We start from the raw sequence: 26,090 nt of genomic DNA, 5'->3' as shown, positions 1-26,090 counted from the left end.
CAGGGGCCCTCGTCCAACACGCTTGTTGACCCCCTGCAGCCCACAGGGCCCAGGCCCTCCCGCCAGCATCTCCCCTGGGGCTGAGCTGCTGGAGACTCTGCCCTCCTCTCTCTCCCATCTTCTCCAGCCAAGCCCTCTCCCTCCTAACGGCCAAGGTCTGGACCTCAGCTATGAAATATTGGACAGTTTTAGTGAACAGTGGGCCGGGCTGTAAGAAAATTCAAGACAAATGGTTAGTCAAAGGGCTGGCGTTGCAAACTCAAGTCACCCCCAGGGACCAAGCAAGTAAAGGTTAGTGAGGGAGGAGGGCTGGATGGGGCTGTAGCCCCCAGAGGGGTCACCCCCCACTCACGCCGGGGCAGTGTGGGCTCAGCGTGGCCAAATCTTCCAAGTTTTCGAGTCTAGCTGAAAATGTGAGTTTGTAGGTAAAATCTCCTCATTTTTAATGTTGGCAACGAATTCCGTTTTGTAAAGAACACTGCGTGTGCCAAACAAAACACATCTGTGGGCTGCCCCAGCCGTGGGCTGCTAATTTATGATCCCTGGCAAGAGACAGACCCTGGCGGGGTTGGTCACCAGACACCCGGGTCCAGTCACCGCACTGCCCTTCTCTGTGACCTTGGGCCAATCAGCCCATCTCCCGTCCTGTGGCTCATCCTTAATAAACACGATGGCTCCCACTTCCCCTAACTGTCAAACATTTCTGCAGGGTGGGTGCTCGGGGCCTCATTTTACAGGTGAGGAAGCAAAGTGAAGTGTCTGCCCAAGGCCGCCAAGCTGGGGAAAGACGGATTCCGTTCCTAAACATCACACGGGCCTTCCAACACTGGGCCGGACCAAGAGCGCCCCAAACCCCGTCCAGCTCTGACTCCCTGGGGTTTCATTCATCCGACCCTCAGGGGCAGCGTTGGTTTTACTGAGGGGGAAGGGAGGGCCATGTGGGAAGGACATCTCCCCGCTTTAAAGAAGGTTAGGAAATAGTCACTTCACAGACGCTGAGAGCCAGAGAGGGCTCTCTTGGCAACACCAAGGCCAACCCCGAGATTTACAGTTGAGGAAATTGAGGCCCAGGGGAGGGAACGCTTGCTCCAAGGCTCACGCCAGAGGACAGGGCCTGGGTCCTCGCAGACAAGTCCAAAGGACACTGCGGGTCAGTCCCTGGGCCTCCTGGCTCCAGCCGACTGTGCATCGCACTCTCTTTCTGGAGTTCTCTCTGCCCTGGGTGCTCAACACTGACCTTGCGTGGCCTCCTACTTCTCTCTCCTTTCCTGTCTCTTGCCCAGGACCCTGTATACACACCACCTCTGAATCATCGTTTCCATCTACTCGTGTGGTTTCAGCCACCACGTCTTCTTGAATGCCAACCAAACCTTTGTTTTCAGACCAAAACATCCACTGCCAGCTGCACATTCCATCCGGGTGTCCCTCAGCCCCTCAGAGTCTTTACCCTCCATCGGGGGCTGCATCGCTGTGCTCCACCCCAGCTATTACCACTGCTCATCCGCTCACTGCAGGTGGAAACTCAGCCTTCACCCCCCATCTGCCCCTCCCCTCATCTCCAATTTTGACCAGACAGGCCATCCAATTCTACATCCTAAATCTTCCTCAGATTTCCTCTCCACTTCCATCCCCCCTGCCTCTGTCCAGGCTCTCTCTCTTCTCATCTCTGTCTCTGTTTCCGTCTCTCCATCTCTGCCTCTCCTGTACCACCTCCTAGGAGGCCTCCTGACCCTGTACAACCATCCTCCATCCCAGCCACTGGAGGGAACTTTCTAAAATGCAAATCTAATCTAGTTATTGGCCTTCAGGGGGGCTCCTCATTATCCTCAGGATAGAGCCCAAGCTCCTAACGTACCCAGCAAAGCTCCCTGGGACTTGGCCCCATCTGCCCTGGTCTCATCTCACATCTATCCCTACCCTACATGCCATGTTCCTGCAACATTGAGCCTCTGTTTTACCTCACACTTCCCTGGCCTCTTGCTTTTGTCTCTGCTGTCCCCTTGGTTTACTCTCATGCTGTACATTCAGCTCAAGTATCACTTCCTACAGGAAGTCCTCCTTGATTCTCATCCCCTCCAAGCTGAGGAGGTATCTCTCTGCTCTGGATTCTCATAGAACTTTGAGTTTATCCTGGCCTCTACTGTGCTGTGTTCTGGCTTCCACTAAAATGGGAGTTCCATGAGGGCAAAGTCCGTGTTTTGTTGACTTTCTGTGTGCCCAGCACCTTGTAGAGTTTACGGCCATCAGTAGCACTCAATAAATGTTTGCTTAAGGGAGGCCTGATTCACAGAGCTGGTGACCCGGTCAAGAACCCAGGACTCCTGACTCCCAGTCCAGTGCCCTTTCCAACTGCTCCCAATGCCAGGCTATAATCTAACACATTCACCTATGAACAAACCCACACATCTGGACGCTGTGTTCACTCAAAGTTCCAGCCTAGCCAACCACCAGGTGAAGGCTCTGAACAAGAGCTGGCAGAGGCAATGGCTCCACCTGCCAAAACGATGCACTGGGCTCTCCTGGCTGGAGGCGCGCACAGGTGGAGAAGTGATTGCTCAGTGCACTGAGCCTCTGCAGGAAGATGTGAGAAGCGGCAGGGTAAACTACGCTCTGTCCTGAGGTTCTGGAACTAAGAAGACCTAAGGATCCTGGATTCCTGCTGTATGTGCAGGCCTGGGGACTCAAGTTCATGGAAGGAGAGCGAGTCTGCCCAGGTCTCTGGGTCAGACAGCAGTGAGACCAAGCAGAACACCACTGCTTTCTGGAGAGAAGCAGGGAACACCTCCTTTGCAAAATGAAAGCCTGTCCCCACTCTTGTCATTGCATTAGAGCCATGGGAGATCCATCCAAATCGACCTCTCCGGGTTGTTGCATCTCAGCCAGAGGACCTGAGCATCTCCTGACCTCGGCCCTCCCGCGCCCCCGCCCCCCACGGTCCTCAGTAAAAACTTTCTCCTGGGTTAAGAGAACCTATACAACAATAGGCCGCCCAAGGCCTGGGGCTGGTTTATATGCACAGAGTAGGCAAGGGCCATTCTCTGAGAAAGCAGTAGAGAACAGCCCGCTTCCACTGCTAAGAAAAGGCAGCATTGTGTTTGGAACCAAGCCTGAAAAAGCTGGCTGGGCAGGGTGGCCCCCATCTGTGGACCGCCCTGCTGGGGGAAAGAGCAAACACTCTTACTGCGAAAGTGAGGGGGAGGCCAGGAGACAGAGGAAAAATCACCTTGGCTCGGGCAGAAACCTAACACTGAAGAGGAAAGGGACAATGGTTGCCGGGAAATCCTTTTGCGGACAAGAGCTATTTGAAGAATGATGGCTCTTTTTGTTGAAATATGTCTATTTCAGGCCTGTTTCATATTTATGGTTTAGGGAGGTTTGGTTTCCCACTAGGCAGTCAATCAATTTTCTTGTCCAATTGACACTCACTTCAAAAAGATGAGAAAAGAAGAGAAATAGTGGCCCCCACAAGATTCTCCCCGCCCCCAAAAGACTGGTAAGAAGCAGACTATATCTAGCAGGGAAAAATCCATTTTCTTCTCAAAAAGAATTAATCATACAGTTGAAACTGGGTGTTTAACAACAGCAACAACAAGCAGTGTAATATGCCTTGACTACACCGAGGCAAAACAAAAAAACAAACAAAAACAAAACAGAGATAAAAACTCCTGCAAAATGACTGCCTACAATTAAATGAAAATGCAGTTGTTGCAAAGAATATTTATGAACAGGGCTGTTCTGAAAGCCCCGAGTTGGCCAAAGAAGAAGAACATCTCAAGTGCCATCATCCTATTAAAGTCTTGGAAGTCATTTGTCTTTCATCATGAAGGTGAAAAACAAGGTCCTTGGCTTAATTATTCTCCACCAACGCAGTTCTGTTTAATCTGTATGCAGGGTGTGCAGCTGAAATACAGATTTCAGCCAATTTCTTTCAGGCACAAGGCACAGTTAACAAATCACTAAGCAGTACGGTGACCTCTACTTCAAGGGAACAGAAAGCCAACTAACAAAAATCCCACTCAGATGACAGTGGTTAAGGAAACTCACAACCAGTGATGCCTGGCCTGGAGGATGGAAGGATGCGTGACATGCAATGAAATGGATGCAGTTAAAGTTCATATGGGGGGGGAAGAAGGGGCTTCACAGCATCCAGATAGATTGGGGGGCGGGTGGGTAGAGAGCTCCCCCTGCCCCAGTTTTCAGACCAGAACTCCTTTGGCATCACAACAGTTTATCTGATTCTCCCTTCTAAACCGATAAAGGACCTGGCCTATTGACAAGCTCAGCAGCTTAATTAATTGGGAAGTCCCTTTCGGTGTGAATGCTGGCAGTAGGAGCATCTCAAGACCTGGAAATAACTGGTTTGGAAATGCTAGGGTTTTTGCAGACTCAGAGAGCAACCCTGCCTTACACAGATTCAGGTACCACATGATGATGGCATGCAGGTCCCTCCAGGAAGTTTGAGATAGGTTTGGAGAAAAATGTGACTTTAGACCCTAGCAGCCATTCTCAGAGAGAATCATTGCCATTCACAGCTGGAAGGGGCGTTCAGTTCTGAGAGCATCAGAACCCACTAGAGGGCTTATCACATTACTGATTTGGGGGGCTCTATCCTCTAGAGAGTCTGCTTTAGTAGGTTTAGGGTGAGACTCAAGAGTGTGCTTCTCACGTGTTCCCAAATGCCAGCTGGTCTCCGCACCCGACTTTGAATAGCGCTAATGTAAACCAGTGCATTTCAGATCGGTTTCGGCAGAAGTCTCTTGTTCAAAGGATACCACGATATACTAAATACAGGTGGTATTATTAAGGGGCTCAAATTGTATCATATACTTATTATAGTCATTCAAGGAAAACAAATTAGGATGTGTTGTGATCGATGCAAAATCTTTAACTCAGAGGTTATGGGTGACATTTGCAGTTTTCTGACAGCTTCAAGATCCAAGTTATTCCTGTCTTATGTTTTCCTTGCACACACAGATCAGTAGTTACAAACAGTGTGTACCCGTATCCACATGCATACACGTGTATACATATGGATACACATACACACACATATATGTAAATGATGCTTTTTTCAGCTTGCCTTGCACTCTCAAGATGCTCACCAGTAAAGAGAAGTAGCAGAAAGAGCTTTGTTCTGAAATCTATGCAAAATAGATTAACCTGGCACCAGACGTCACCTTGGCAGTGCTCTCCAAGGTGTTAGATTTGATAATATGTACAAGCATGGGTATGGATCTTGCGTTTTTAAAAAACAAATTAGATAAAATTATGCCTTACAAATGAGACCCTGGCAAGTTAATCTCTCCGAGCCCTGGTTTCCTAACAACTAGTGGTACTAAAAACACCTGCCTCACAAGGTTTTTGAACAGATCAAAGGAGATAATCTCTACAAAAGCAGTTTTCAAGCCATAAAATGCACTGCTTATGTGATCCTTCTGTCCTGAAGGCAACTGTCCTCACTCCTTCAAAGACCTGGGCCGGTTTATAAGGTACCACGGGTTTCAACCAAGGGCTACAGATTAGAACCACCTGCCGGCCCCACCCAGACCAACTGAACTAGAATCTCTGGGCTGAACATCAGTATTTTTTGAACACTCTCCAGGGGATGCTAATGAGTAACCAGGATTACTCCACATTTCCTCCCAAGATCCACACAAAACCCTGCCGTGGTGCTCCCATCGCTTCTGGATGGCCACTAGAAACAAAAGAGAAAGAGGAGAAAATATCCCCAACCAGACTCTGGCTCTTTCACTGCTGTTGGCCTAAGAGAGGGGTTTTAATCACCATAGCTACTAATTCTGGAGCACCGAAACATGCTGGGTGATTTACATGCATTATTCCTGTTAATCCTCCCTGTACCTGCGTGAGGTAGATATTATTCTTGCCCATTTTTACACGAGCTTTATTGAGATAAAATTCACACATACAATCTGCCCACTTAAGGTATACAATTCAACAGCTTTGAGTGCAACCATCACCACAATCAATTTTAGAGCATTTTCATCACCCCCAAAAGAAACTCCATATCCTTTAGCCATCACTCCCTACTTCTCCCATCTCCCCCAGCCCTAGGCACCAGGGAACCGGTTCTCCTTTTTATCTCTGTAGATTTGCCTATTCTGAATTCATTTCATATCAATGGAATCATAGACTATGTGGTCTTTTGCGACTGGCTTCTTTCACTTAATGTTTCAAGTTTCATCCATGTTGTAGCGTGTACTTTATTCCTTCTTACGGCCAAATAATATTCCATTGTACGGATACAGCAAATTTTATTTATCCATTCATCAACTGATGGACATTTGGGTGGTTTCTACTTTTGAGATATCATAAACATTCCTGTACAAGTTTCTGTGTGGGCACAAGTTTTAATTTCTCTTGGTCATATACCTAGGAGTGAGACTGCTGGCTCGTATGGTAACGCTATGTTTGCCCTTTTGAGGAACTTCCAGACTGTTTTCCAAAGTGTCTGCATCACTTTACATTCCCAACAGCAGTGTATGAGGATTACAATTTCTCCACACCCTTACTAATACTTGTTACTCTCTGTCCTTTTTTACTACAGCTATCCTAGTGGGTGTGAAGTGGTATGTCATTGTGGTTTTAATTTGCATTTCTTTGATGGCTAGTGATGTTGAGCGTCTTTTTATGTGCTTATTAGCCATTCATATATCTTCTTTGGTGAAATGTACATTGAGATACTTTGCCCATTTTTAAATGGGGCTATTTGTCTTTTTAGTAGAGTTGTAGTAGCTCTTTATATATTCTAGACACAAGTCCTTCATCAGATCTTTAATTTGCAAAAATTCTCATTCTGTGAATTTTTTCACTTTTTGTCCTTTGAAGCACAACAGTTTTTATTTTTGATGATGTACAATTTATTTTTTTCGTTACTTTTGTTTCTGATGTCATATCTCATCCAAGGTCACAAAGATTTGTGGCTTTTCCTTCCAAGAGTTTTGTGGTTTTAGCTCTTGCAGTGGGTCTCTGATACAATTTCAGCTAATTTTTGTATATATTGTGAGATAGGGAGGAAGTTGAAGCTCAAATGTCTAGACTGTTCGTATTAGCAGCCCTGCTTGGCTACATGGCTTCCAAAGACCCAAGGTTTTGTACTGGTGATGGTTCAGGGGAGGGGCGTGGAGGCAAGCCATAGAGGAGCTTGTCACCCAGGACACGCACGTGCAATGTGCTTAGTAAAGGGGGGCCCTGCAGCCAAACAGCAGAGCACAGTCAGTGAGCCCCACAGAGGGCAGGATGTGCACAGGCTCTCAGGGCAGCTAAACCCAGAGGAGGCCCGTTGACCTCACTCCAAATATCTCTGCAGCCTGCCTGAATCTGCCCCAACGTCTCCCTAGGTCTCCAAGCTCCAAGCTCAAATGAAGTTGTCTTATGTCTTTTGGGCACAGTAGAGGGGAAAGAGATTTGGCTGGCTCCAGAGTTGTTCAGCCAGAGGAGGACCTATGAAGGGCCTCAGTTTCCCAATTCTGAGTCTATATTGCCAGTGGGTCTGGGGACATCAATGTAAGATGACCAGCATTGATAGAAGAGGACACTTCATAGGGCTGCTAAAAAAAACCCCCTGAGGATTCACAGGAATCCAGCAACGCCCTAACACCACAGGAAACAAGATAAGGGACCACATACAGCAGCTTAGTGGAAACCAGAGGGTTGAAGGGCCTTTTCACTCACAGTTTGTGGTAACTAAAATTCTGGCTGCATCTAAACTACATAAATGAGAAACAGGAAGGTCTGCTTTCTTCCCTGAAACCCGGGTCATGGGTACAACACATTGGAAAGGCCAGTGTGGTCAGAAATTGTAGTGTGATTCACTGCAAGTGGACTCAGCCCCTAGTAAAGGCATGACACATGTAATGCACTGAAGTCAAGGTTATCTTTACACACAACACCTCGCTTCATCTTCACGATGAAATTCCATGAGTTTTAGTTTCCTCCTTTTGTGGATGTGGAACGTGCACTGAAAAAGACCAATTGACTTGTTCAAGGTCGTTGGGAATGAGCAGCGGAGCCAGATTTTGAACCCAGAAGCTTGAATCTAAGCCCAGAGCTCTTCTCAGGCCCTAGAAGTGGCCTGTCAGGTTAGGAAGCCAGGTCGGTGCCATGCTTCCATGATACCCGGACACCTCCAAACACTCAAGCCGCTCACCACCTCTGAGACAAAATACCTCAAGCAAATGAAAGCCCGAGGAACAGTTTTTGAATCAATTGTAAAAACTAACTTGCCTGATCAACACGTATGAAGAGTAATCACAATCATGTCTTACATTTGCTGTGTATCTTATTAAGTGCCAGGCGTTATGTGAAGCCCTTCTTTACCTGCATTAGTTCACTTAATTATCACAGCGACACTAGAAGGTAGGTGTTATTATTATCCCCATCTTAAGACAGAGATCTAAGAAGGCAGCATGTGACTCCTTGAACTTTTCAGAAGTGTCTGATTTCTGCTAAGAATGTACAGATCCAGCCAAGCCCCCCCCGCCCCCCCACCAAGGGACCCAGTGCCAGGACAATAGCGGGTGTGAACAACCTGCGATGTTTAATAAGAGATTCAGAACGCTTGTGAATGCTCAGGGCATAGCAGCAAATAAGACTCAATACCACAGGGGCCAAAGTTAAACACATGCATGGCTGCCTTTAGCTTCACTCATTCATCTTCAAATTAAATGAGTAAGGGGAAAAAAGCTAACGGCTTTGGAAAATGTGCTAACAAAGTGACAGAACTAAAGTGGAAATTCAGGATTTCAAGGATGAGTTGGGAGATTCTATTCCAAGAAGGGACAGATTGGATCTCTCTGCCAAGCAAGAAAGAGACAGAAAAAGCTTCTGAGTCAGAGGGAAGAAGGCCAATGCTATTGCAAAGAGCCACAAATTAAAACCCAATTATGCAAGGCTTGCTAAAAAATGTCAGTGGCCTGCCTTTATGTTTTAAATCACTAAAAACACAAGCATGCTTACGCCAACATTTACCCAGCACATCAGCTGGTTTGGGGCAACTTTTTGTGCTCAGGCTAAACAAGGATGAACATTTTGGTCTTTTCGGCAAGCAAACTCTAAGAGTGAGTACACCTTCCAAGACCACTCGATAGCTCATGGATTCAAAGTCCCACTTCTTCCAAAGGGGAAAGCCTTCCAAATGTTCTCTAAGGCCCCCTGGAGAAGTTGGGAAATGACCAATGTGAAATCCACAAACAGCTAAGTCTCCTCTCCTGCTCTCAAGATGACAAGGACAAGGATCTAGTCACCACATGGAGTACGGGCTGGAAAGATAGTCCACAATGGAATGCACATGCTGAGTCCTCAACGGGACACCCTCAGAATGCTCCCCGATAGGGATCAGAAGAGCATAAGAAGTACAAACAGATGAAGCCAGATTCCCAAATGTAGCCAAGTACTCTCTGAGCCTACTAAATACAAAGATTCCCTGGATCCTCCCCTTAGAGATTCTGAGTCCTGTGGGCCCAAGGTTGGGTCTGGAAATCTGGATGCACATGAAGTTTTCCAAAGTGGTTTGGATGATCAACCAAGTTTGGGGATGGTTGGTTTGATTTTCATTGTGTCCTCTTGCCTTCAGCCTGAAGTCACTTATGCTCAGAAACAGAAAAACAAATGGACAAATGCTTGGAGGTGAGAATTGGGAGATATAGAAACCAAGGGACGGAAAGTTTAAGTGACTTGCCAAGTTGACACAGCTAATTAATGATCAAACCAGCAAGCACTCTTAAACATACAGTCTTACAGGCCAGGCACTGTCCACCGTCTGGTGGAAGTAAAAAGGAATGGAAGATGTAGTTCCCGTCCTTGGGACCTAAACACAGGACACAAACTCAAAAGCAGACTGGTGACACAGGCATTGTGAAGCAGGCTGGGAAAGGCGACAGGGCGTGGTGGGGACTGCAGAAAACTGAGGCCCACGTGCCAACACAGTGAGCATGTGCAGCTCAGTTTCAGCTTCTCGTTGCACATAAGGGTGTGGGCCTGACTAGAGTGGCCAGATATTCTGGGTTTTCTAAAGAAGCCAAAAAGTCCACATTTCCTGGCTTTTAAATATAGCAACTCATTCAATTAAAAAAAAAAAAGAAAGAGAGAAAAAACCCCACACTGTGAAGGCCAAACAAGATTCATCTGTAGGCTGACTCCTGCCCGTGGAATGACAGTTTGCAATCTCTTTCTTAAAAGGTCATCCAGGCTAACCTCCCTTGAACTTGAGTCCCCTCTAGACAACTGCAGTGGCACAGAGGGTGAGGAGTCCCATCCAGCAGGTTGTTAACTAAGTGCTTGGGGGGGAGGGGGTGTATGTGTGTGTGTGTGTATATATGTGTGTGTGCGCATGCGCGCATGTCACGCTTCTGGTCTCCCTCCCCCGCCACTGGAAATGCATTCCAGGCCCAGAGGCAGGGCGTGGCCACTGCAACCACAGCAGCCCACTCGGAGATGACCCACCCGGGGAAGGGCTGAGATCTCTTGGACAATAGAGTGCTTGGTGGAGGAGTCCAGCTTTAAGGGGCTGCAGAACAAAAAGTGAAGGAAGGAAGGAAAGTTCTGGAGAAAGCCAGACAGCAAAGCTGTCTTGAAAAGGAATATTGGAAAGGAAAGAAGAACAAAGAGGCAAGAGAGAAGCATTGACTCTAAAAATCCCACAAGCCACAACATTACATGCACAGATCCCCTCGCCAACCCTCACGACAAGCACTCTGGCCTCTCCATCCACTTGGTCTGCTTACTTTTCCTCCACGATACTGACCACTACCTGACCTTTTATATTGTATATGAATTTGCTTATTTTCGGATGTCCCCACTCGAAAACATAGTCCAAGAGAAGCTGGGCTTTGTCGACTTCACTTACGGTTCAGCTCCCAGTGTCTGGCCCAGTGCTTGACACAGTGGGTGCTCAGCAAGTATCTGCTGGACAGATGGACTGCAGGCAAGCAGTTGGCACCAAAATAGTCTAACATGATGTGTCAACCATATAATAATAACAACATCAGCACAAAGCACTTTATCATTCACAAAACCTGTCCTTTAACTTAATTCCTCCGATTTTCTTGGACACAACTGCTTCATGTATTTGGACATGGCCCAAGAGGCTACTGGCCTCTACAAGGGGGACGGCCCAAGAGCTGGCTGGGAGAGAGCTGCCTGCACAGTGGCTTGGCTCATCCTTTCTCCGGGGGCCTGGGAGATGATATGGCTCTAGAACTGCCAGGCTCAGTGCTAATCGAGCCGTGTCATCAAAATGATGGAGCGTTCTGAGGCCAGGTTCATCCTGCCTCCCCAGCCTGATAGAGCATTGATTAGAAGCCTGGAAGGCTGGCAGAGAGTACAGGAGGCAGCATGGTCAGATTAAAGCTTTGGCTGAAAAATCAGACTGCCTGGGCTCGTTTCCCAGCTGTGTGACCTTGGATGTTCCCTAGCCTTGTTGACCACATCCATAATGTGGGCATAACAATAACGACAGTAATAATAATGACCTCAAAAGGGTTCTCTTGTGAGTTCAATGAGATGCTTCACAGACAGCGCCCAGCACTGTGCCTGGTGCACTATTACAGCAGCAGCGTCTTCCCTGTGCAGGGCCCAGCTCTGCCACCTTCCAGCCGTGTGACTCGAGTGACTTGACCTCCTCCTCCCTGGACCTCAAATTCCTCTATTTTTCTTAATTTATTTTTCAATTTTTTAATTTTATTATTATTATTATTATTTTTGGACACACCACGTGGCTTACAGGATCTTAGTTCCCCGACCAGGGACTGAACCCAGGCCACAGCACTGAAAGCACCGAGTCCTAACCCCTGGACTACCAGGGAATTCCCAAATTCCTCTTCTTTAAAATGGGGAGAACCAAGTCACCACGATCAGGTAAGGAATAAACGAGACCATACGTGTTAAGCCCTTAGCACAGGGCCTGCTACATCCTAAATGCTTAATAAATGTGAGCTTGTATCTTCTTATTATTCAAGAAACTTTTACTAGTCCAAAATGCCAATGTGAAAATCCACCAAAGGCAGTGTACCATATGTAAGTAAATCTTTGGGACATAAGGTTCTCCAGCTGCAAGTTTCTCTCCCAACCTCCTTTATTTTTGACCTAGAACATTGAATGAAGGAACCCCCCCACCCACCTTGGGTCTGACCTAGATCATTGGAGATCAGCTCCCAGGGCAGGGCTGACCTTACTCCATGCCAGCAGCCTCTACGCTGCTCCATCTGCCTCGTCGCCCCCGCAACACTGCAGCCTGACAGCGAGGAAGAGGACATGCAAATACACCCTAAAAATGGCTTGTTATTTTCACAGCCTGGATGGTGCGTGTTTGTGGGGGCCTGTGAGGACAGCACGTCACTGTTAGGTACAGGGCATATGCCACCAATTTGGGGGAGGCTGTGAAATGTAAAAATACCCAATCCAAATAAAGGCCCTTTCAAAAGAAAGAAAGAAAGCTCCTCCGATGCCTTTTGCAGAGGGAAGAGGTGGTAACCCAGCCGCCCGCCACCAGCCAGGTTCCAGAGACCAAGGCACCCGGCTCTTCATCAACCCCACAACCTCGGTGCCCCTGCTCAGCTACTGATCTTAAATGGTTTTCAATACTGTGGAATGACCCAGAAATGGATGCTTTCACGTTCTGGGCCTGGGAAGGCAAAACAGCAAAAGACCGAAGACAAGGGCTCTCCATAAAGAACGCAGAGTGCTAAGCCAGGAAGTGCTATCCACAGCACGCGGACTGACAAAGTCAATTCAGAAGACTGTAATTTCCATCAACTCCCATCTTGTAATCAACAGTCTTTAGCAGGCATCTACAGGGCACCTAATCCAGGTGTCTCCAGCTCAAATGTCTACCGTGGGGGCCATGCCGTCCGAGGTAAATGAAGGCAGCTGGTGGCAACAGAAGCAAAACCGCCAGCGTAAACAAAATCGAGAGTACCAGGGAGGCGCGGGGGCCTGTGGGAGACTGGAGGGAGCAAAGAAGTGAAGCAGGTCCCTTTGCTCCAGGTGGCTGTGGCCGTGCCAGAACAGGGCACAGGGGGGCCAGATCTTCCCATTTGGTAATCAAACATTAAAATCCGAATTTTCACGTGAAATGTTGGTTCAAGCTTCTTTTGAAACACTGCACAGGCCAAACCAAACACATCTGAGAGCCCCATCCAGCCCGCCAAAGGCCAGTGTGCCACCGCCCCACACACCCTGGCCGAGCCCCCAGCAGCCCTTCCGGTACTTAAGGTGCAGCCCCTTTTGGTGCAGTTTTTATGGTCCTTATGGGGAGAGGGAGGGCAGAGCAGAAGTGGCATGATATCCCCAACTCCCCCCACCAATACCCAGACACCTTTCTCCACTAAGAGTCCCCCTCTCTGGGACGTCCATCCCTATGAGCTCCATCCTACAGGATGAGCCCCCATCCGGGAGCACCTCTGTCTGTGAACGCGCCCTCCCCGCTGAGCGGCCCAGCACCTGACACTCCGCTGCCCCGCCCCCAGCCCTCCTGCCCAGCCACCTCTCCGGCTCCCACCACAGGCTCCTTCTCCCCTCCAGATGGGCAGCTACTCTGTCCGGCCTCCGCAGAAACGGCCCTGCTGGGGACCTCCCTGGGGCAGGCCTTTGGACAAATCGCCAGCCCTGGGGGAGTGACCCAGCACTGACGCTCACCCCCGCTGGGGACTTCTGCTTCTCACCAGTCCCCAGGGAAAAGCTACTCTTCTACAAGCAAGGCTCATGAGCGCTGCAGCTCCAAGGGCCCCGAGGAGGGTATGGTCCACGTGTGAGTCCTCTGCAAACATCAGCTAAGGCAGATGGTGCTGGGCGACTGAGGCCAGGCCCAGCCCTGGCAGCAGCTTGGGAAGGGAGTCCACACCACCCCTCCTCCAAGTTCCTGCTCTCAGCTCCAGCCTAGGGCCAAGCGCAAGAGACAACGATGGGACCAATGATAATTTTTAAAGCTAGCCTAATACTGGCCCTGCCCTTATATACTTTTCAAAGCAGGTGCACATTTCTATTAGCTCCCCTGATGCCCCCGACACCCCAGAGACATGGCCAAATGGTATCATTCAATACTTTTATTATTAATCACTCTTCCGTTGCCCCTCGAAGGGCCAGAGACAGGTTCAGCATCCTGCTCTAGTCTGGTGTTTCTCAAACGTTAACATGGCCGTGAGTTCCCCAGGGGAGCTTGTTAAAATGCAGATTCTGATTCAGACAGTCCGGGTGGGGCTTGAGATTCTGCACCTCTGACAACCTTGGGGTGACATGGATGCTACTGGTCCTCAGACCCCACGTGAAACAGCAAGGCTGAGGTCATACAGTGAGTTTAGGGCTAGACCTGGGACACTAATCCAGCTGTCCTACCCTCCCCAGGATCCTGCCTCGGGGAACAAGGCTCGCTCACCTCACTCTTCACGGGTTGGGGCCTCTTGCCCAGTTTCACCTCCAGGAAGTGCAAAGGGGCGATCATGGCCCCAATGTTGCGGATGTCGGCGTATTTCAGCTCCTCTGCAGTCAGAGCCGAGCTGGGGAGTCCGGTCAGGGGGCCGAGCCCTGGCAGAGAGCCTGCAGTCACGGAAGGGTCTGGGATCTGCCCAGGCATCATAGCAGGAGGAGCGGCAGTCCAGCCTGGAGTGGACAGGAGAAGAGCAGGACAGGCACCATCAGCCAGGTGAGAGGTTCCATGAGGGGCTTACGATCCTGTGTCTTGCCAGGACCCCGCCCTTCCTTTCATCAATGTCCCTCTAAACCCCCTTCCCACCTTAAGTTGCTCTTCTTGCCCTTACGTCCATTCTGTTACTGAGGGAAATTTGATCAATTAATTCACATCAAGGTTATCACTGGCACCTGGGCAATGCTTAACCTAATCATAGGCCACATTGATTCAGCATTTGCTATGTGCTGGGCACTGTGGTAATCCTTCCATCCATCTCATAAGGCTGGGTCAGAGCCCATGACATGCAGGAAGAAGCCGAGGCTTAGAAAGAGAACTCGCTCCAGACTGTACACAGTTAAAACTGGAGGAGCTGGATTTTGACTGCAACACGCTGCCTCCGAAGAGATTGGATCAGAATGGAGGCATCTCAAGCACCTTTGCACCTGTTTAAGAGAGAGCTATTTTGGGGCTGGCATGGTGCCTCCCCTCAAATCACACATCCCATTCTGAGCACTTGTTAAGACACCCTGAATACGAGATGAAGTGAATCTAAGTTAACAGTGAATGTGTGTGTGAGTGTGTGCATCTGGCATCTATGAGGAAGAGACTGAAGCACAGGAGATGGAATTAATTAGCATGTGCTTCCCCAGCGGAGCCCAGTACGAGAAAAGTCCTCCACGGGCTCTTTACTCTCAAAGCAAACACATATTCTAGCTCCACCAGACCCAGAAGGTTTGCAAAGGAAGACAGATTCGGGCATGAAAGAAAGACATAAATTAGACAGGTCAACACCAAGGGAGTTCTTACTTTTTCCTGCTTTTCACTGAGGGAAGCTCATGGGTAAGAAACTATCCCTTTGAGGCACAGATGGCAGGGAAGAAAGTTTGTCTGCCAATAAAGCCAGACTTTCTGGTCACTTAACAGGGCTCCTACCCATTCATCCATCCATCCATCCATCCATCCATCCAATTGTCTACCACCTCCTATGAGCCAAGAGGCACTGAGAATACTATGGAGATCAGTTGTACACAGTCTTGGCTTCTAAACAGTCTTGTAAGTAGCATTTTAGTACAAAACTGCTTCTGGATTCTAGTCCTATAAAGAAAATCATTTCTCCCCCTACTTCCCACCTCTCTGCACAGGTCTATAAAAATCAAAACCTCGTCTGTCTTGGAAATCCTGGGGGAGAAGCTTTGGCCTATCCTTCTATCTTCACTCTCTCTTCCCACGGAGAGGGGTGTATATGGCAAGGCAGGGAAGATGTGATGTCCGTCGGACCATGCGCCTCTGCTGGCAATTAATGTACTCACATGGCCACAATGTCTGGAGCTTTCTGCCTCCCATGAGAATGGCCCTGGAGGGTGACCCACACCCCCTGCCCCCATTCAGCTTCTCACATCTAGATTTCAAGAGAGGAGCACGTAAGGGAGCCCACTGGGGCCATGAGCACGAGCCTCATTCTCCAGCTCCATTTCACTGTCAAAGGTGAAATCTGGTTCCCCATCCAATCTTGTGTTTTTCTTTCTCAATTGGTCCTGTACTCCGAGGGGAAAAGCATACGAGTGGTTTGCACCCTCAAACCACAAAGACTTCCACTGGACATCATTTTCTTTAAAGAAAGGTGCTTGTACAGGGAACTCTGCTCAATGGCAACCTGGATGGGAGGGGAGTCTGGGGGAGAATGGATGCCTGTATGTGTATGGCTGAGTCCTTTTGCTGTGCACCTGAGACTATCACAACATTGTTAATCAACTATATGCCGATATACACTAAAAAGTTTAAAACAGAGAGAGAGGAGAAAAAAAAAGAAAGGTGCCTGTGAGCAGACAGCCGACCTGCCATTTCACCCTCCGCACCCACCACATCTGCCACGAAGGCATCTGCACACAGCTCCCCGCCTTGCACCCAAGTTTACGCTCGGTGCCCCAGGCTCTTTCATCTGTGCTCTACCTGCTCTACCTCCCACACCTGGCCCCTCAGCCCCTCCTCCCCACCCCACATCCTTTCTCCCCTTCCTTAGCACCCAGTGTCCCCTGGGCCATCTCAGAAAAGGATCTGAGACTCATTCATATCAAGTTATACTCTTAGAGCTGGAGGAGGCCCTGTGCTCATCTAAACCACATCCTCATTTTGTACGTGAGGAAACTGAAGCTCAGAGATGTTAAATGACTTGCCCAAGGTCACACAGCTATAGACGGACACAGCTGGACTCCTGGTCCCTGGATTTTAGAACCAAAGCTTTCTCACCCCGCCCTTTTTGTTTTCCCTCCTGTGGTCCAAGAAATGTTAATGCAGGAGGAATGACCTTCTAATGGTGGATTTTCAGTAAAGGATCATTCTCTTGCACATAGGACCCTCTACTCTGCCTCCCATGGCCAACCAGGTTTGGGAAGTTCCCTGCATAACTGCATGGCAGGCTCGGTGGGAGTCCAGACATAGAAGAAACGGCCCCTGGGACCTCTTATATGTGGTTGGTCCATGTGCTGTGACTCTCCCTAAGCATGAGCTGGACTGGAGTCCAGGTTCAGTGAGAAAGTCACACCCTCCACCCTCTGGAGCCAGGCCTGCAATGCAGAGAGGGCTGCAGGCTGCCACGCCAGGAGGCTGCTCCAGGCCATGGTGGATGCGCTGCATGTCTCCCCAGGACTCCTCCAGGGAGAATAAGAAAGGGGCCAGTATAAGGACTCACTCCTGTGTGGCAAAATGATGCCTGGGCCCAGCCATGTGGGTATTTTGCAGGCAGAAAGGGGGTGATTTCAGGCTACCTAGCCAAACTGACAAAGGAAATGCATATCTCCTCAGAAGAGGGAAAAAACCCTACAAAACTCCCCCTTCTAGACCTGAACTGATGCTACAAGGAGTCAGCAACCCCAGGAAGGATGTTTAACGGAGCTAGTCAAAATGGACAGGAGAGGAGAAGCATGAAAACGTGCTATGTCTGGGGCTTCAACTGGACACAAGCCCCTAACAGGGGAGGGAGGCACCACACCTCGGGTATGGAGCAAAGCAAAAATATAGTGCAAAATCCCCTCTTTGGCCAGAAGCCCCAGGACCTCCCTATACTGTAAGGACCCATTCAAGTGTGGCAAAATGAGCCATGTGGCCACTTAGCAAGTGGAGGGGTGATTTCAAGGGGTGAGTAATGAATCATTTCTGGCACAGAAAGGATAATAAATACTTGTTGAATGAATGAATGAATGATAAATCCATGGCGGAGCAAAATTCAGTGAGTAGGGTAAAGATCTGTCTCTGGAAGTGTATATACTCATTATCCACCTCCAGATTATTCATTCCCACAGTAGACCCCAAGAAAAATCCTCCAGAGGCTTCTGTATGTTTCCTCGCCTAAGCCCTCTCAGGAGATGGAAGCCAGACCCCACTCTGTTCCGGGAATGATAGGCTCAGCTTGCAGCTTCTGTTTATTTTCATACACATGGTATAAATGAGACACTAACAAACGATCCCAAAATATAATGAGTTCCCTGCTACTGTGAGAACCCCCCCAGCCACAGGGAGTACCCCCTGGGGGCAGTAGCCCCATGAATTCTTGCCATTCCTGCTCTCCTGCTAACCCACCCCAATGACAAGCCTCACTCGGGGGATCAGACAGCAGGGTTTCCTTTGCAGAAGCCAAAAATCCCCCTCTCCTGCCTTTCCCCTCAAGGGCGCCCCTAACTGCTCAGATACAAACCACAAAGTCCTTAACACATGCCATTCCTAGGAGACAACCACAACAGCTGACATTCACCAGCGAGAAGTCATCCTAAACGGCTCCGGGGTAGGGGGCAGAAGATGGAGGAGCTAGAGCAGCTGCCTTTCATAATTGGATCCCCATTAACTGGAAGGCGCTGGCTGAGGAGCCAAGGCTGAAAGGCAACTTTGGTGATTTGAAAAATAAAATAATTTGATGTGATGGAGGGATCTATCCAAAAGGGGGGGGGGGGCAGGGAACCAATAATAGTCAGGAGGAATTTACCCACTTTAAGGAAGACAAAGGAAAGATGACAAGAGGTGAAATCATCTCCCAAACTGGTTGTTCCATACGGAAACAATTTAGTGAGAAAAGGAGAACTACACTCTAAAAGTTTTAAGGGAAGAACCCGGAGTCTTTTCCCTTTGGGGCCCTAAGGTCCATAAAGAAGATAAACACCCTCCATGTCTCCATTAGTAACTGGGATGCATAAATAAAGCGCAAACACTATACACTGGCAGAAGACCCACATTGGCAAATAGCGCCTGTGTCTCATAAGACAGGCCTAATAAAAAGGAATGAAATTGAGATATTTATAGTGAGGTGGAGGGACCTAGAGTCTGTCATACAGAGTGAAGTAAGCCAGGAAGAGAAAAACAAATACCGTATGCTAACTCATATATATGGGATCTAAAAAAATGGTACTGATGAACCCAGTGACAGGGCAAGAATAAAGATGCAGATGTAGAGAACGGACTTGAGGACATGGGGTGGAGGGTGAAGGGGAAGCTGGGATGAAGTCAGAGAGTAGCACTGACATATATACACTACCAAATGTAAAACAGATAGCTAGTGGGAAGCTGCTATATAACACAGGGAGATCAACTTGAGGATGGGTGAGGACTTAGAGGGGTGGGATAGGGCCAGGGGTGGGGCATGGGGAGGGAGTCATGGGAGGGAAGGGATATGGGGATATATGTATAAATACAGCTGATTCACTTTGGTGTACAGCAGAAACTGGCACAACAGTGTAAAGCAATTATATTCCAATAAAAAGCTAAAAAAAAAAAAAAGACTTTGGCAATTCAGGACATTGACCAGGAACAACTTGGAAACTAGCCAATGAAGAAAAACTGGGTGATGTGCAGATCCAAGATGACACGGACAAGCGAGGCATGAATAAGACAGAAAGCATTCTGGAGGTCACAGCGGACCCTAAGCTGTTGTTGAGCCTAAGATTTTGGGTAATTTGATGCAGCTCCCTAAAAGCCAGCTTGAAAGAAACTGGGACCAGGTGGATCCAAAGGAAAAGAACCTAAAGAAAAGATCTGATTTCTATATCTCTCTATCCTGACTTCCTCAGGAACTTGTAGGCACATAGTTTGGAGTGCTGCCTTGTACAAGTAGAAAAAAAGCCACAAAACACTTCAAGTCCAGAAAACGGGCTCTATTGGGAGGTATTAAGATAAGTCATGTCAGCCAAGAGGTAACAAGTTTTTCCCTTTTATTTTCTTCTCTTGTTTACTGTATGTAAATCTGTAAGATATGATCATATTCTTTAATAGGAGTATCTATAAATAAACAATAGTCTTGCTTTGATAGGTCAAACTTATAAAAGGCTGTTCTTATTAGAAAGTGCCCAGTAATTGGCATCTTCATCCAGAATGGCAAAGACAGATTTTTTTTTTTAAGACAGGTTAAGAGAAAGTTAAGATCTGTATCATGAACGTTCTGTCCATAGGGAAAAAAAGGTGAAGGAAGGCTCTACAATCCCTGGGCTCTAAATCTCTCTGAGAAGTTTAGCTCCCCTCCAGGCAAACGGCTGGCCTGGGCTGGCGTCAGGCATGGGTGTGCAAATGAGTGCAGACAGCCTACGGCTGCAAGGCTTGGTGCTAAAAGAAAGTGGAGGTGAGTGAGGGCCGCTCAAGAAGCAAAGGAGTTCATAGGGTTAGGCCCCAGGAGCCCTAGTGGGGTTGGAAGTCAAGAGCAGGTAGCTGCAACTGAAGTCAACAAGAGCAGGTGGGAGGTCTTGGGAGCTGGAGCCTGGGAAGATTCCCAGGAGGAAGATGTGGAGGGCAGAAGTCCATGGCAAGCGCTGTGAAGCAGAGAGGGCAGAAAGGTGCCAGACCAGTCATCACAGAGCATAGTCCTAACTATCATGAATCTTGAAGCATTAAACACCAAATCTGTTCTTGGAGCTAAGGCATCATCTGGGATGACCTCTCTTCTGGAATCTGAAATGATGCCGGTCAACCAGCTTCCAAAAGAAAAGGAGATCCAGGAGGCAGGGAGCAAAAGGATGGAGAAAGCTCCACGATGGAGAACAAGGGCAAGCAGCAAAAGACCATCTCCGATAGCTGGCTCAGCTCTGCAGGCAGGAGAGGGAGGCAGGTGAAAGCGGAAACTCCAGAGCCAGATCATCTGAGTGGGAATCCTAGCTCTGCCCCTACCAGCTGTGTGACCTTGGGCAAATTCCCTAATCTCTCTGTGCCTCACTTTTCTCAGGGGCAAAATGGGACTAAACATTATTTGCTTTGCAAGAGAAGATTAAATTAGTTAATACTTGGAAGTACCTGGAACAGCACCTGCACCTACCTGGTGAGTGTGAAGTCATTGTGGCTTTGAGGGCCTTCCTTCCTGGAGCGATACTAGTGCTTGGTGACCCCTCAAGGTCCCTTCTGCACAGTTCCCAGTTCCAATCTAACACCGATCTCCCTTTCCTATGGCCATGAAGAGGATCCCCCTAGCCCGGAGGAGTCCCTGCTCTCCCACTGTTGAACCCTAAATCTCAAGGAGGCAGGACCATCCTGCATCCAGGCAGTTATTGCAGAATAGAGACAACGCGTGGCAGATCAAGGCTGGGCACAAAGGTGGGGAAATGAGATCCAGCACCTGCCCTTTGCCTCGGTTTCTCCTAAGTCCTGCTCCATCTCGCAGGCCAGAACACAACCACAGAGATCACTGGTGACAGGGCACTCCCAGCTGGCTGGGTTTCCACACCCATCTCCAGAAGCAGAGGGCCAGCATTAAAGTGTCTTTCAATCCACTATAACCCAGCACTGCTTAGAAGGGGTCGCTTCCCAGATCTTCAAAAAAAAACAAGAGGTGGTGGGTGTCAGGAGAAGCCACCGACATGGCATGATCCCCACATAGCCATCCCAGCCACAGAAGAAACTAGAACCTCTTCCCAAGAAAGGTTCTTCCCTGGAGACCAGGGAAATGCTTTTGACAAGCCCTGCCTGTGAGCACTACTTTCTCCCCTGCCTAATATAGGTGCTCAATAAATACACAGGAAGTCATTTCTGCCAGGGTCCTTATTCTGAGCAGCGAGCAAGTATAAACTGGGAAAGAACTGCCACTGGGCCAGCCTTCTAGACTCTCTTCCCACCACACCCCATCTCTGTTCCTTGGTGCCAGGAGTTCATAGTATGATACATAACGCAGACACACACACAGCACGTGACCGACCCTTTGGCCCTTTTTAAAAACATATGCCATTGGCCAGTTAAAGCTTTGGACATGGAGCTCCACAAATGGGATCCCATGGCCTGTGGCAAGAAAAAAAGACAAAAAAAAAAAACCCAACAGAACGGTGGGCTCTGGCCTGGCCTCCCACAGCCAGCAAGCAGTGTAAAGAAACACAGGCTGAAAATTCCAACCCTGGGTCGCTAAGGCATTTGTCTCTGCTGAGCTTCGAGAGGCCAAACCACACACACACACAAGAGCAAGGACACACACACACATATGTGTGCGCGCACGCACACACACACACAAGCATACGGAGCTTGGCAGCCCGTAAGTTCCAGAGCTGGTAACACAAGCCATGGAACCGACTGCCAAGACAAGCAACAGAACGAGCCAGGCCTGGTTTCATTGGCCACCATACGCTGCATATGGCCCGGGACGCAGCCAAAACAGTGTTCTCACCCTCCTCAAAGGCATAGGAGACCCTCTGTTTTCAAACACACCTCCACAGAGCCTTAATTAAAGGAAAATGGAAAAATAATGTGCCCGCTGCTCTCCCCCTGCCTATATAGGTACGCACACACACTTACCCATACACACTCACTCTATTTTTCTCTTCCTCCCATTTCGGTTTCCAACATAATTCATTCACATGGAAAAAAAGCAAACTGCATCCTGCAGCAGAAAAGCAGAAAAGAATGTAGCTAGCCCTCAGCCCTGGCTCTGATTGCTCAAGTTGAGCTGAGGCTGAATGAATACAGAGCCGGCCAACCTAGAGTCTGCGTTGGCCCCTTTCTTCCAGAGCCGAGCTGGAAACAGAGACACTCGTACGAGAGACAGCCCGTTGCAACACCAGCAGCCCCATGACAAACAAGGCCTGGAGAGCCTAGCCCTTCTCAGGGTTCTGCCAAGGGTTCTGCAGGCTGGAAAAGATGCCCACACATCCTGCAAACAGGTGGGGGAGGCCACAACAGACTCTGGTGGCTGCAAAAGCTAGGCGGTGAGTGAGTGGAGAGATCCTTGTCCAAATTCTTCCTTAGGGGACACTGTTACCAATTATCAACACGTCTTGGAGGTGGCTGCAACCAACCCAGGAGATAAGTCGGAAGCCTCCACATCCATGCCTTCCAGCTGCCCTTCAAATCTCACAGCACCCAGCTCTTCAGGAAGATTCTGGAGGTGCCTGCAACTCTGAACCAAAGCCAAAGTAGAAGGGGAACAGAAGAGTCTTTGAGAAATCCATCCTCCCTGTTTTAAACAAGGCAAAACCTTAACCAGCCAGAGGCACGAGAATAGATCTTGCTTCTCTTCCCTGGTTGTCAGGTTTATACAAAATCAGAGCCATGCTCACACCTGATACCTGGTTAAACTCTCCCCTAGAAACCTGCAAAGGAAGAGAAGGCATCCATCCAAACTGTAGCCAGATTGGCTGAAAAGATGAAAGCAGTGGGAGGTGTTTTTAAAAACCCTCAGGGAAGGGAGGTTGGGGGGCAGGGAGATGACATGTGAACACACTTCATTGCAAGGCCTTAAAGGACAAGCAGGCACCCAAGCATGGTTCAAAGCTTCAGTGTCTCACAGTTCCTCAAACTAAGACCCTGAGGAGAGTCCACCAAGATTTAAACCTGGGAACACACACCCACACAGTCTGCAAGCCCTTTTTTGAGAGGCAGACCTGAGCCCAGCTGCCCTGAGCACATGTGGTCAGGCCACAGACCAATGTCCTGGACGCCAGTGGGGGGCGGGCAGCACGGCGGGCAAGGGTCAGGCAACCTTACTAACGCAGCTGACCCAAGGGGTCAGCTTCTCTTCTACCAGCCTCTCCAGCTCCGGCCGCAGGGATGGCCCATCCATCCCCGCAGAAGAGCGGAGGCCTCCCTGTCCCCCCTCCCCCAAGGCTGACCCAGGCAAAACCTGGGTCTGCAACCCCAGGGTCAGGGGTCCAGGCCGTAAGGCCCAGCCTCTCAGGCTCCTTCGAGGGGAGGGGCAGAAGGCAGCCGTCTAAACTGCGCTGGGCCGGAGAGGAGGGGTTGGTTACCTAGAGGAGCCCGCTTGCTTCCTTATGTAACCCGGCTTGGGAGCTTGGGGAGCCCAAAGGGGACCCGGCCGCCCCTAGACCCCCCTCCCAGAGGGGGAATCCCCGAGCAGTGGCCCTGGGAGAAGGCCTCTCCATTGTATGGAGAGCCCCAGCCCTTCTCAGTGCCCTCCTCCAGGTCCTCAGGGAGCCGCGCTTCCTCCCTGCCACGGGGGTGGGGCGGGCACGACTTGCCAGCAGGTCCCTGTCATCCCTCCACCGCCAGCACCCTGCCTTTCCCTGGCCTTTCCCCATCCATCTCCAGCCCGCTGCTCGTCTCCCCTGGCAGTTTTCTCCCCACTCAGCCGCCTTCCCCGCCGCGCGAGGAGAGCACCTCCCTGCAAACGGGCGGGGGAGGAGAGCGCGGGAGGAAGACGGAGAGAGCGCCTGGGCTGCCCCGGGAGCGGACGGAGCCTCCCGTCCCAGGGCGGGAACCCGAGGGACGCCTCCGGCTCGCGGGCGCTTGGCGGGAGGGGCCCGGGCTGCAGCGCCGCGCGCCGCGGCAGCGCGGGGTCCCGGGGCTCGGCTTGCGCTGCCCGGCGCGCTCCGCCCGCGCGGGGGCGACCGTCCCAGGTGCCCGCGGCCGCCGCGCCCCTCCCCGCCCGGCCCGGCGCCCCCCGGCGCGCGCCCGCGCACCCACCGTGCAGAAGCCGCGGGCGGAGGCGGCGCCCCGGGGGCCGGGGCCCGGCTGCGGGCGCGGTGCCCGCTCAGCGCCGCTGCCGCCCGGCCGCCGAGCTCCGCCCGGTGCCCAGGCCCGTCCCGGCCCGGGAGCCGCCGCGGCGCCAGCCCCGCCGCCGCCGCAGCGTCCGCCGCCGCCAGCGCCCCCCGTCGCGGCCGCCGAGCGTCCTTCCCGCAGGCTGTGGCGGGCGGCGGGACGGGTTGCATCAGCCCCGGCTATATAGCGGCCCCTGGGCGGCGGGGAGGGGTCGGGAATGCGGAACCGGCCGAGCTGCCAGCTCCAGACGTCAGAGGGGGACGGAGAGGAAGGGAAGGAGGGGACTGGGGAGGAGGGGGGTGTGGATCCGGCGCTTCACACCCACTGACCTTCACCTCCCCCGCCGCCTTTCGCGCCCGCCTCCCGCGGCTCCTCGCGCGCCTCTCCCCGCGGGGGCGGCCCGGGCCGCGCAGCGCCGGCCCCGGCTCCATCGCGGCCCCCGGCTCTCCCAGCCGGCGGTGCAGGCGCGCGCGAGGAAGCGGGACGCGGCGGGCGCTTATGTAAGAGCATCCCCGGCGCACAGCCGCCCGGCTCCCACCCCGAGACGCAGCTCGGGCCGAGGGAAATGAGAAGGGGGCGGCGGGACAAGTCAGAAGCCCCTGGAAGCAGACGTAGCCTGTGTTGAACCATCTTCCTCCGTCCTTAGCTCTATGCTCCCAAACCGAGAGGGGATTTCAACACATTTTCATCCTTGGACACTTCAGCCCTGAGTGAGGAAATGATCTCGCAAGCCTGTTTCATTTTACTGTGCAGAAGGATGAACAGAGGACCAAGGCGCTTGGGTGCCTCTACCCCCACCCACTAGCCCATCTGGCCACCACAGCTGCCCTTAAGCCCTGGAATGGTTCACTGCAAGACACCTGCCCTCCTTGAGCTGCAGCCTGAGCACACCCCCCCATCCCTTTCCCAGTGGCTGGCACAGTTTGACCCCTGGGCTTTTTACAACACTCCAGCAGACTTCTCCCTTCCCCTCACCGACACTCGTGTGAGCAGCCCCAGCCCTCAGCCCACCCCAAATGGCCTTCTTCCCCTTTACAACTTCCCTTGCCAGCTGGACTCCTACCTTTCATCCTCCTAAGAGTGGCAGATGGTTAAGGGTGACTCCAGAGGAAATGTGTCCTCCACGGTGCCTTCAGTACGTAAAGGCACAGAGACACCGAGCCCTCAAGTACACATGTGGCATCCGAGACCTTGGCATTGTGGTTTGCACCTCTTACCTCCAGACCTGCTGGTTGCTCAGCCAAGCCCCTGCCTTTCTGCCTCAGCCAGAGCGGACTGACAGTGTTTATACTCAGTGACCTTCAGCCTCCTTCTCAGAGTGATGTCAGATCATCACCCATAGAAGAAAGGAAGTGAAAGAAAAAGTTCATGCCTTCTTGGAGTGCAGATGCTAAGAGTGAAAGAAACAACAAGCCTTGAGACAGATGGGAGCAAGTGAGCAGGTCTCTTCAACGTGAGGACAGCGAGGTCCTAGTCTCCTTATTGTCCCAGTGCAGGGAAGTCT

General features: G+C 50.6%; 1 protein-coding gene across 2 annotated transcripts in view; it reads right to left on the bottom strand.

Moving 5' to 3' along the window:
* The window catches only part of JDP2 (Jun dimerization protein 2), a 38,689-nt gene extending 14,025 nt beyond the window's left edge, over positions 1 to 24,664 (bottom strand). Inside the window, exons 1-2 of one of the 2 annotated variants that reach the window (XM_057733814.1) lie at positions 24,512 to 24,664; positions 14,390 to 14,613 (exon numbers count right to left, since the gene is read on the bottom strand). In XM_057733814.1, coding sequence (XP_057589797.1) covers positions 14,390 to 14,590 — 201 coding nt within the window. In that variant the 5' untranslated portion in view covers positions 14,591 to 14,613; positions 24,512 to 24,664. Of the gene's footprint in view, positions 1 to 14,389; positions 14,614 to 20,927; positions 21,052 to 24,511 lie in introns of those variants that run through there. The other variant, XM_057733813.1, reaches the window with a different exon arrangement.
* Between the last annotated feature and the right edge of the window lie 1,426 nt (positions 24,665 to 26,090).

This window comes from Hippopotamus amphibius, chromosome 4 (assembly GCF_030028045.1).
Source record: "Hippopotamus amphibius kiboko isolate mHipAmp2 chromosome 4, mHipAmp2.hap2, whole genome shotgun sequence".
In the NCBI taxonomy this organism is placed as follows: Eukaryota; Metazoa; Chordata; class Mammalia; order Artiodactyla; family Hippopotamidae; genus Hippopotamus; species Hippopotamus amphibius.
Note: the sequence above shows the minus strand (reverse complement) of the source record. Positions and strands in the feature narration are given on the sequence as shown.